At 40.4% G+C, this 12444-nt stretch overlaps 1 protein-coding gene across 1 annotated transcript in view; it reads left to right on the top strand.

Annotated features, from left to right (window-relative positions):
• Window positions 1-12444, top strand: part of LOC149225769 (alpha-mannosidase-like) — a 438322-nt gene that overhangs the window by 263654 nt on the left and 162224 nt on the right. Inside the window, exon 21 of the mRNA XM_089380011.1 lies at window positions 10846-10965. Within this exon, the coding sequence (XP_089236137.1) occupies window positions 10846-10965 (120 nt within the window). The remainder of the gene's footprint in view (window positions 1-10845; window positions 10966-12444) is intronic.

Genomic DNA, 12444 nt, shown 5'->3' with positions numbered 1-12444 from the left:
ATAGAAAACTGGGTGAGAAGGTTCTAAATGACATGGATCAAGCCAAATCTAATCTTATCTATTGATTAGAGACTTAATCTCGGCCGTTGAAGACTCAACAAAAAAGGTATAAGAGGAGGCTTGAGGGTCAGCTGGAGATACACCAAGTTGATCAGTCAGTTCGATTTTCTGGAGCAGGGTTTGTTGAGAGAAATCGAACCAGTGATTAGAGTTGCAACGAGGGGCAATGACTGCATAGCAGAGAGGCAGAGATAGTGTTGAAGGATTAGCGCTGAGGCAGAGAAGGCTGCGCAGAGCTAGTAGGAGCCATGCAGAGGGATTGCGCAGAGTCTACCAGGGCTTGCGTGAGTGACGTAGAGGGCCAGAGAGCCAGCTCAAAGCATCAGAAGGCTGAAGCAGAGGCTGGGAGGGCTGACGCAGAGCCTCAAAGAGGCGTTGGAGAGATTTTCGTGGAGCAGACTTGCCGAATATCTGCTTCCGAAGAGAGGTATTACTTCTAGATTGATTTCTCTGTCGGGTGAGCTAGTTTGGCACCTAGTTGTACTCAAGAAAGCTGCGTAATAATAAAACCCTCAGAACTGCTGCATTGGTTTTACCAAGCTGAGTTTTTCCGGGGATGATTGTCCAAAAATAACGGTGTCACTTGTGTGTTTGTCTATTTCTTTCAGTTCTGTAGATGGTTGAGATGCATTTGTGTTTATTTTCAGTATTTATATGGTTAAATAACTTGTTAAAGAATAAAACAAGTAGGTGAAATAAACCAGATAGTACAGGAAAATTTCTAACAGGTTAGACTTAGAAATTTCAACATGATATCAGAGGGTTGCAAATCACAAGAAAGCTGAAGTCACCAGCTGAAATCAGAAAATTTGCAGTAGAATCAGTTGTCCTGAGAGACAAAAGTTGTTCCTAAGCAGAATGCAACAGAGAAGGAGTGACGTAGAGGGCCTGGGTTATCATTCCGAACCAGAGAAAGGGTCAGCGCAGAAGCAGTGAGAGGTAGAGGAGGCTCACGAAGAGCCACATCATCTTGCTCAACCAGGTAGGAGTGACACAGTTGGCGAGAGGAGTGATTCAGCCATTGTCGGGATTGCGCAGAGCCAAAAGGTTCAGTTTCTTCAGCTGTTGGGCCCTAGGGAGCTGTGGGTAGATTGTGGTTTGTGAAGCTGGTGGGGTGCTGTTGCTGTCGAAGTAGAAAAGTACCTAATGGGATAGAACCAAGGTAGAGGGAGTCGCTACCTAGACGGATTTCTAGCCAAGAAAACTAGATCAATGTTGCAAAGAGCAAAGGGGATCGGAGAGGAGAGGTTCGACTGTTGGCAAAATGATTTCTAGGAGGGAAATCAAGGCTCAGAAGGAGTTTAGGAGAGGATTTCCAGGAGGGAAATCAAGACTCAGAGGGAGTCTAGAAGAGAACTTCCAGGAGGGAAGTAGAGACTCAAAGGGAGTCGAAGAGAAGAGCGGAGATGGCAATGAATGGACTGAGGGATCAGGACAGGTTGGATGGAGCATCCAACTTTGTCATCTGGAAGGCCATGATCTTGTCTGTTCTGGATAGACATCGCATCAAGGCCTTCATCTTGAGAACCGTGGCTATCCTAGACGACCCAGTTGATAACGAAGGGTATGAGGATGCAATGGCCAAGGCAAAGTGCATAATCCTTGATAGGGTCAAGGATCATGTAGTTCAACATATTGTCGAGAAGAATACGACAAAGGAGATGTGGGATACCTTGACGACATTGTATCAAGGCATTTTCATTTATAGGAAGATGCTATTGGAGAATCAACTGTGGTCGTATCAGATGCAGAAGCTGGAGCAGATAGATCTATTCCTCGTAGGTTGCAAAAGATTTGGGACCAACTTACTTCCATAGGGGCCATGCTGAATTAGGAGTTAATGGTGAGGACTGCCCTGAACACAGTCTCCGAGGAGTGGGATACATTCATCCAAATCATTTTGGGCAAAGCGACTCTTCCAGGATGGGAAGAGTTGTGGGCAACGCTTCACCAAGAAGGGATTAGATGGTTGACCAAGGTGGGAAGTAGCAGCAAAGGAGGTCGAATCAAGAAAGAGGAGGAAGAGGATGCGACTCTGGCATCTGCGGGACAGCAAGGGAAGAGGAAGAAGGACATCTCCAAGATAAAGTGCTTCCACTGTGGGGAGCTGGGCCATTATGCAACACAGTGTCCGAGGAAGAAGAATAAGGAAGAGGCTTTTGACTCCAAGACAACGCCGTCTAAGGCGGAGAAGGAAGTAGAGACTGATGACGACTGTGCCATGAGTGCTCATGTACCTCTAGAGAAGAGTTGGGGTGACATCGAGCTGTAGTCTGGAGGACTATAGGAGATGAAGGGCAGGATCCTTGAGGTACCCAAACTCTTGGATCATATCTGGCTACGTGAGCCCAAGAGATAGTAGCAGGATGACGGATGTCGGTAGAAGCAAAATGCAGATGAAGCAACAGAACAATGCTAGAGTGCAGGGATCTGTAGCAGCGCAAAAAGGGTTGCAATAGTGCGGGAAGGCACAAAGGTGTTTGCAGCAATGCGAGAGGCACAAAGTTGTTGTAGCAGCGGAGAGGTAGCAGAGGGAGCACAGGATAGCAGTAGAGAGAGATTTAGCATCAGGAGGGCTTCTAGCCTGACAAGGATGTCAGTGGTTGGGTAGATCAGTTACCAACGTCTCAGTAACTGAGTTGCAGTGCAGCAGTAGCAGTGGTAGTGCTATGTGCAACATGAGGAGACAGAGCTGTAGTGCAGATGCAATGTTGGGAGAAAGGACCAGCAGCAACACAGATGCAGAGGGAGCTAGAGTACAAATGTAGCAATGGCAATGGTAGAGCTATGGGCAGTAGTATAGGAGGCAGCAGTATAGGAGGTCGGATGTCAGAGTGATGTTCAGTCATGGAGCATTACTAGAGCACATTCCTCGCTAAGAGGGAGTGTTGATTTGGGGTAGCATCGGATGTGCTCTAGCCATGAAAATTGGTGGAGAGGCTAAAGCACATGAGATCTCCAAGACCCAGAAATGGTTTGGGGAAATTCCACCTGGTTAGAGAGATATTAAAATAATTAATATTTTTAATGGGTTCCTAAGTCTAAACTTAGGAAAATAAAAATATTAATGGGTATTAATATAAAACTGGGTGAGAAGGTTCTAAATGACATGGATCAAGCCAAATCTAATCTTAGCCGTTGATTAGAGATTTAATCTCGATCTTTGAAGACTCAACAAAAAAAGTATAAGAAGAGGCTTAAGGGTCAGTTGGAGATACACCAGGTTGATCAGTGAGTTCGATTTTGTTGAGAGAAATCGCACCAGTGATCAGAGTTGCAGTGAGGGGCAATGAGTGCATAGCAGAGAGGCATAGATAGTGCCGAAGGATCAGCGCTGAGGCAGAGAAGGCTGTGCAGAGCCAACAGGAGCCACGCAGAGGGCCAGAGGGATTGCACAGAGGCTACTAGGGCCTGCGTGAGTGACGTAGAGGGCCAGAGAGCCAGCGCAGAGCATCAGAAGGCTGACGCAGAGGCTAGGAGGGTTGACCCAGAGCCTCAGAGAGGCGTTGGAGAGATTTTCGTGGAGCAGACTTGCCGAATATCTGCTTCCAAAGAGAGGTATTACTGCCAGATTGATTTCTCTATCGGGTGAGCCAATTTGGCACCCAATTGTACTCAAGAAAGTTACTTAATAATAAAACCCTTAGAACTGCTGCACCGGTTTTCCCATGTTGGGTTTTTCTGGGGAAGATTGTCAAAAAATAACGGTGTCCCTTGTGTGTTTGTCTATTTCTTTCATTTGATGATATGTAGATGGTTGAGACTACATTTGTGTTTATTTTCAGTATTTATATGGTTAAATAACTTGTTAAAGAATAAAACAAGTAGGTGAAATAAACCAGATAGTGTAGGAAGATTTCTAATGGGTTAGACTTAGAAATTTCAACACGATGTCCTCCAAGCTCCTCCTCCTTCACTCCTCCAAGCTCTCCTCTCTTTCTCCTCTCTTCTCCTCTCTTCACTTCTCCTCTCTTCTCCAGGCTCTCATAAAATAAAAGTGAGCAAATGAGAGATGAAAGGGTCTTTAATTCGTTCACTCACCCTAACCCAAGGGGGACCCAACCCCAACAAAGAAAAACAAAAAAAAGGAAAATAAAAATAAAAAAATGCGCCACTTTATGGCCCGTGCGGCAGAAATGACCGCTTGGCTGATGAAGCGGTCGCGATCCTTACGGATCCAACCCAGAAACGCCATGGATCGTACATCCGATCCGGGGTACAAAACACGTTTCGGAAAAATCGAAACGCGTATCGGGCTGTAGTATTCTGAAATGGCAGGAATCATAGTTTTCAACCCGATCCACATTTCGGTTTTTTTGAAATGCATTTTGGAGGGTGGATCGCCCACGGATCCATATGGATTACGTTTCGGGCTTTTGATCTGGGGGGCGGGGGGGGGGGGGGGACGTTTCTTGAAACATTGGACCAGATACATGAGCAGTCCAATGAGTTGTCTGTACAAGGTGGAGTCCACCTCCTTGTCTCCTGAGGCGTCTATTTTCTTCCTGTTTTGCATTTTGAATCTCTTCAGAATCTCTGTAGCATATCTTCCTTGTCCAAGGAAGATCTCCCCATTCTTCTGCAACACTTCCAACCCTAGAAAATAATGCATCAACAAGTCATCCACATGTAATACCAGAATACGTGGCTCATTCTCCACCATTAGATAGTAGAGATTAGGATCAACATCACTCTTGACGAATTGCAACTGCTGCAAGTAACTATCAATTCGACCATACCATGCTCTGGGTACCTGCTTGAGTCCAAACAGGGCTTTCTTTAACCTACATACATGAGTTCTCTTCTCACGAGTTTTGAAGCCTTCGGGTTGTTCTAGATACACCTCTTCTTCTATCACCCTATTCAAGAATGTTGTCTTGACATTCATCTGGTCAATATCCTATCCCATTTGAGTTGCTAGGAATATAACAGATTTAATAGAGGTATATCTGGCTACTGGGGTGAAGGTCTCTTCATAGTTTATTCCTTCTTTTTGTGCGTACCCCTTTGCAACGAACCTAGCCTTGTACTTCTCTATACTACCATCTGCAACATACTTGATCTTGTAGACCCATCTTGTTGCTACAACTGATCTATCCTCTAGCCTAGGTACCACTTCCTAGATATCAGTCGTCATGATAGAACTATACTCTTCTACCATGGCATCCACCCATACTTGGTGTTGTACGACTTCTTGAAAGCTAGAGGGTTCTTCAACCTGTGCAACCAAGGCTTGGTACTTGTCAGGCTGTCTACATTACCTCTTCTCGATTCTAGGAGCTTCGACAAACTCCTCTGCGTCCCTCAATGTCTGTCGTACTTCTCTACTAGTTCTGCCACTGGTGGTGGGAGGCTCGATCAAATCCCCCTCCTATTCCTTCCATTCCACCTGTTGAGAACTACTTGGATTTCCTTCTTTTGAGGAAAAACTGGTATTGGTCACTGTGCTAGTTCTAGGTGTCTCTCCTCCTGCTTGTCCTCCTTGCTGCCCTTGCTGCTACTGGACTAAAGGAATATCTATTGACTGATCTTCTGCAGTATGATCCAGTTTACTACGCTTCTCGTCTAGAATGTGACAATATGCCACACTTTCGAATATTTTGAAATGACTGACTTCCGACTTCTTCCTTGTGAAGACACTTTTGGGCGTTTTCTTCCCCATAGCTCTATGAGGAGTTCTATTCTGGATGTACACCGTTGTGTTGCAAGCTTCTGCCCATAAGAATCTATGCAAATCCTGATCATACAACATAGCCTTTGCTGCCCCAACAATAGTTCTATTCTTATGCTCTGCTACTCCATTCTACTCCGGATTATATGGAGTTGTCGATTCTTTTTTGATGCCCTCTTTTGTGCAGAAACCTGTGAAGTCTTTGTCTGTATATTCTCCACCATTATCTGAACGCAATACCTTTATCTTTCTCCCTGTCATGTTCTCAACGAGAGCCTTAAACTCTCTGCACTGATTAAAGACCTCATCCTTGGTCTTCAAGAAATAGATCTAGGTTTTTCTAGAGTGATCATCAATAAAGGTGACTAAGTATTCGTCACCACTAAGAGCTCTTGTGGACATTGGACCGTAGATATTTGAGTGTATCAATCCCAATACACAATCTGCTCTGTTTTTACTCCTGGAAAAAGCTGTTTAAGCGTACTTCCCTAGTACACATCCTCTGCATATATCATCATGCTTAGTACTAAGAACTGGAACTCCTGTAACAGTCTCTCTAAGAATCCTCAGTGCTCCATGGTGTAAGTGTCCCATTCGCTTGTGCCATAGCTCATTCAATTCCTTTTCACCATTAATATTGCTGCCTATTAGTGCCATTGGATGCCAAGCTGCAACATATACAGTCTGTTGCCTTGAGCTCCAATTTGTCTCTTCTTCTTCCAGCTTGGATGTTTGACATATACTTTCTTTCCAATGAAGTATACATCGTATCCCTTGTCCTGTAACTGGGACATTGAAATCAGATTCATTTCCGAACCTGGGACCATGCAAAACATTAGTGGCATGGATGCTGGTTCCTGCTTCCGTCTAAAATGCTATGGTGCCTCTCCCTATTAGAGCACACTTCGTTTTGTTTCCCATAGTAATCTGGAAGTCCATTTGCTCTTATTGATAGCTCGAAAAATATTCTCGTACTCCAGTCATATGGACTGAAGCCCCACTATCAATGTACCAAACATTCGCTGATGTTGAAATTGCCAAACATGTGAATTCTTCTTCTAATCTAGAAGATAATCCAGAGACATCTTGATTTTCCCTCCTTCTTTGTGCTATTTTCCTATCGATTTCTGACGCTTTTCTGTCCCAACACCTGCTGCAAAATATCTGCATCCTAGTTGAAGATCTGCTCTGCAAGGAAAAATACGCTGCAAAATATCTGCATCCTAGTTGAAGATCTGCTCTGCAAGGAAAAATACGCTGCTCCCTTCTACCTGTAGTAAGCTTCGATTTGGAGATCAAATTTCTCTGTTGAATCACTTCGAGAAATCGATTTCTCCTCAAAACTTTGTCCTCCTTGGCCTTCGAACTGCGCTGCCTCTAGGGTTTTGAATTGTTGCTGCTGCAGTAATTTCGAAATCCTTTCCTCTCTGCTTCTGAACTCTTTTGCTTACGATCTGTGCTTTGATACCATGTGAAAATTTCTAGATAGAAATCCGACTGCAATGACTGATATTATTTCTTCTAATTATTAATTCAGAAATAAGTTATTCACAGTGTTTCTACGACAAATATTGAAATAAATTCTATTGCAGGCTTCACAATTAAAATACTGCAGAAAGTAAATGCAAAGAAAAATACTAGCACAAGTATAATCACAATGACACAGTTATTTTTGGACAATTGTCCTTGGAAAAACCCAATGTGGGAAACCGGTGCAGCAGATGAGGGTTTCTTTATTAATTTTCAACAAAAATCTCATGTACAAGATACAACCAGTAGAATAGAAGAGGAATCTCTGTGAGAAATTTACTGACAGTTCTTTCACTCTTCCCGATGAGATTTTGATCTAGGAGAGGACCGGTTGCTCCCTTTGCATCTCATTGCGTCAGCTTCTGTGTGAGGACTGCGCAGTCCCATCATCAGTCTCTACGCTGTCTGCTCTACGTCTTTTGCTCTTGCACTCTCGACTGATGCTGCTACCCTCTCTCTCCTTACATGCAACTCTCCCATTGAATTGATTTCCTCTTGCCGAACTTCGACCAGTGAGAAAATCGATTTTACTCGGGTAACTGAGTATCTGCCTAGTGTGTGTTCCAAATGCCCATCGAAGTCCTTCTTATAGTCCTCCAGTTGAGAAACAACGACCCATATTAGATTCTACTTAATGGCTCAGATCATTTGGTGGCGATCTTCGTCTTCTTCTAGAAGTTTCACCCACAGTTAGATTAATACCCTTTAATTGTTTTAATTTCCTAAGTTTAGACTTAGGGTCCCATTAAAAATAATTAATTATTTTAATAAAACTATCTCCGGGTAGAATTTTCGAAAATGATTTCTTGGTATTGTGGAATACATGTGTCCAATCCTCCCTACAAATTTTGAGACTTAGAGCACATCTGATAATACCAGAAATCAATAGATTCGACCCAGGTTATGGTCACACCGTCAACCCACAAATCAACAAGAAAATTGCTGCAAAAATTCCCAAGAGTTGAGCCCTTAAAGCCCAGAACTAGCTCAGTTCGGAACAACCTCTCCACAAGAGTATGTGGTCCTGTTTTGCACTCAAACTACTCCTCAATGCAGCTCGAAATTCCCTGTAATCTCTCCGGAATGCCTCCAAGGATGTCAAGGCTGCTTTAGGGTGGCACTCATAGTCCACCGAAGTAGGAGTTGAGATTTCCCCTTAGAAATCTCTTGGTGCTGAACAACACTGTTGACCCAGTTAAACAGCTTGAGCAAACTGTGGTTTAGATGTCAAATTGGCAAAAGGTCACAAATGGTTGCATCCCATCTTCTATTTATAATTGCTGCCTCACTTTCCCCTTGTGGGTCCCTCATCCCACTAATTCGACCTCCCTACTTTACCTCCTTTCCACAAATTCGAATTTCCCTCCAAGTGGTGCGTATTTCCTTGAGGGGTGGCCCCCACAACCCACCAACATTAATTTTTACCCATTTCTCCTAACTCTGGCATCCAAAATTGTATTAATTTCAAAATTGCAAAATTGTGGAACTCCAACAGCGAATTTATTATGAAAGGACATTACACTTCATTTTAAGTAACATGACTAGCAGAGCTATGAAGAATCTATTTTTTTGCCAAGGCTTCTGCCATGTTGCCTATCCTAGTGGTGGATAGTCATTTATTAGTTCTAAGCTTAATATGTTCTTTTTTTAATAAGTATTTATATTTTCTATTGCTGATAGTATTTATTTGCAGTGTTGATAATATCGGTATCGGGAAAATATCGGCGAGGGTCCGGAAAATATCTTATCGGAAATATCGGTGAAAATATCGGCAAATATCGGCAAGCATAAAAAATGCATAATATATTCATTTTTTTCAGATTTCTAAACATATAAAGCAATAACAACATGAACTAAACACATTGGCACATAAATATGAAGAAGGCATTGATATGTATGATGTCAAATAGAAATGATACATCAAACTTCAAAGGCGATACCAAATCCTGCTGATCCCTGATAGTGATAAATTGATAATTGTCCAATCAAGGACTCAAACAAAATGTTAATATAGTTTAATGTTAACACTGGTGGTGGTTTGAGCTATGGTTTTCACACTTGTATCCCAACTCTCAACTCCTTGCCATCCATTCAAATTTCAATTCCTAATTAGGCCGATAACTTTGTTTTCAAATTTTTAATAAATGTTTAGATAAATTTATTTATATAAATATAAACGCATTATTATAATCTTATAATTTTATATATTAAGATTTTTCAAACACTTTCATTTTTATTAGGTAATGAATATTAAATTTTATTAATTTTATATTAAAAATATTATATTCAGTTGATACATATAAGTAGTGATGTTATGAATAGAAAATTAAAATAATATTATAATTTTTCAATATTAAATGATAAAAACCATTAACTTTTCTAATTATAGGGAATATAAAATTAATTAAATTTCATATAATAATATTATATTTAATTCATACATATTAACATCATTATTACAATAATGCATCCAGATTCCAAACAATACGTTCACGTCCAACAATATCATTGTTCCTCAATTAGAAAATAAATATTAAATAATGTAGGGCTTCAAGTTGTGCCTTCAGCCTCATTGAAAAAAATGGAAGGGCGGTGCTGTATCAATGACATCAGAAATGAAATTCCGGCAGCATTTTGATGATGGCGAATAGGTGTTGGCCAGCCAAATTGACGCGTAGGCATTCACTAGGGATTAATGAGTGAAATCCCTTTCCAAATAAAATTCAATAGACGGGATTTGCTTATTTATTATTCATTCCCATGAAAGGAGAGTGATGGAGTCGACTGTGTTTCCACATTATCAATTTGAAATGCAAATTTTTGCCGTTCATCATAGCAGCAGTTGAGATGGCCAGCTTCGTTTTACCAAGAAATCGTGATTTGAAATGGTTGTCAAAGGGCATTTCCAGCTCTCACGAAAACAAAATGACGTGCATCGAAAACTGAAAAACCATTTTATAATTCGTCGATACAACCTAACCGGCGATATTTACCCTCGTCTCGCGATTTTTACTAAAATATCGCCGAAATTTCGTATTTCTCGCGCGAAATTCAAAACTTGAAAATATCGCGATTTTTCGGGGGCGATATTTCGGCCCGCCGAAAATATCGCGATATTTGCGAATATCGCCGATTTTTCGGCGATATTATCAACACTGTTTATTTGTATTGGAGTTGTGTTAGGCATTACTTGGCCTTTTTTAGTCACAACAAAATTAATCTAATTTGTTTGAAATTATTCCCTTGGAGTTGCAAGCAAACTATGTCGTTTTATGCTTGCAAGTAGGAATGAATTCAATTATCTTGTTGAGCTTTACAAATTTATATTTTAACTTGATTTATGTGCTATTTAAAGTTTTATTTTTTTATTCTTCTTCTGGTGTCAACTTTGTATTCATATTAGGAGTCTTTTCCCTCTTCTGGAAATTCTTATGTATAATTTCAGACCAAGCAAAGTGAATATCATTATTTCTGAATTGGTGATCTTGAATTCATTCAATTATTTGTTTTAATTTTGTTACATTTCCATTGAACTCTTGTTTTCTCAACCTAGGATTGCCAACATTACGATTTGCACTGTGCAGGTTGGGCCAATTCCAATTAATGATGAGTTGGGTAAGGAAGTTGTAACACGATTCAGAATAGATATTCCATCAAACAAGGAGTTCTTCACAGATTCTAATGGTCGAGATTTTCTAAAGAGAGTAAGATTTTTTAACTATGGTGTAATGCTTTGATAGGCATCTACTTTTTTTTCTCCTCGATATATCTTTTCTTCATGTAACGAATCATTCTTTCAAATTACCACATTTGTTCTAAAACAAAGAATAGCAACCAAATCATATTTTTTTGATCTTATATGTCTACTGTCATTGATTCTTAACAAGGATTATTCGAAATAATTTTTCTATCAATTTTACAATTTAACTTACTTTATGCTTTCCAATATGATATAATTGGCAGGTTATTATATTATATACATCATTTCATACATCTTTCAAAGATCATGTTAAATTTTTGAATTTAAAATTTTAAAATGTCAATTATTGTGTGGACAATAGGTGGACAAGCTTTAGCCTAGAGTGATTTGTTGGACCTTTCTAGAGATTGTAAAATGCATGAGTCTGTTACTAGAAAATCTCACACCCAAAGATGTAAAGTCCAACATCTGGGTGAAGATTAGTGGAACTAGGAGGTTTACCACTGTAACCTCGCCAGCTCTCCTCTACAGTTTAGATGAAGGGTAGATCTAAGTGAAGGGGGCCTTCCCTATGGTTGCTAGGCTCATTATTTGTAGTATGTAGTGGGAGTAAAGAAGTTTTTTGAGATCTCAACTTCCTCCAATAAATTATTCTAGGAAAACAGAAGTATATTATCTCTTCTAAGTTGCTCCAACAACTAATTCAATCGATGAATTATTTGCTGCAACCACTATCCAAAAAAGGAGCAAGTAGATAGGGCACCTTCTTAGTTTGAGGATAGACTAGGTCCAAGACTAGGTCCAAGTTCCAAAAATAGAGGAAATATTAGTACACCCTTCTAGAAGTGTGTCCAAACATGAGGAATAGTGGAAGAATATCCATGATGTGGCAATGAATATCCTCAATAGATGAGCTTATCCACAAGTATGCCCTTCTAGAAAATGAAGTCAGGTAAGATCCTCCATGAATAATTGGCATTTGTGGCAAGATCCAAGGTAGAAATGTGAGCCGCTGTAAGATTTAGCTTAGGAAAATGTGCAAGGAAAGCTCATTAAGGGGATAGATGCAATAAATGTTGTAGTACTTAGGTAGAAAAGTGCCAAGTCACTAAGCCCAAACTCCAAGGTAACCATCTTTGAAAAACATGCAACAAAACTTGCTAGTGGCATCCATAGATGAAGGAGAGAAGTGCTCCATGAATTTAATCATCTATGTAGTAGTAGATATCATCAAGGCTTCAATAGACACAACAAAATCAACAATGCCCATATGGAGATATGCCACACCATCACTCCTCAAATATGCTTAAAATATGCTAAAAATGTTAAGTATTTGAAATCCATGGTAAAAACTCAAAATGATGTCTACTCTATAAAATGTGATCATAGGAGCTTGATAGACCAATGTTAAACTTATTGAGATAATATTGTTTATTTTTCGAGTGGAAATTATACAAGCACTTATTTCTGAAACTTGATAATT

Source organism: Pinus tabuliformis, chromosome J (assembly GCF_031772625.1).
Source record: "Pinus tabuliformis cultivar Carrire ecotype Pingquan chromosome J, CPIR1, whole genome shotgun sequence".
NCBI lineage: Eukaryota > Viridiplantae > Streptophyta > Pinopsida > Pinales > Pinaceae > Pinus > Pinus tabuliformis.
The sequence above is the reverse complement of the archived record's forward strand: the minus strand, read 5'-3'. Positions and strand labels throughout refer to the sequence as shown.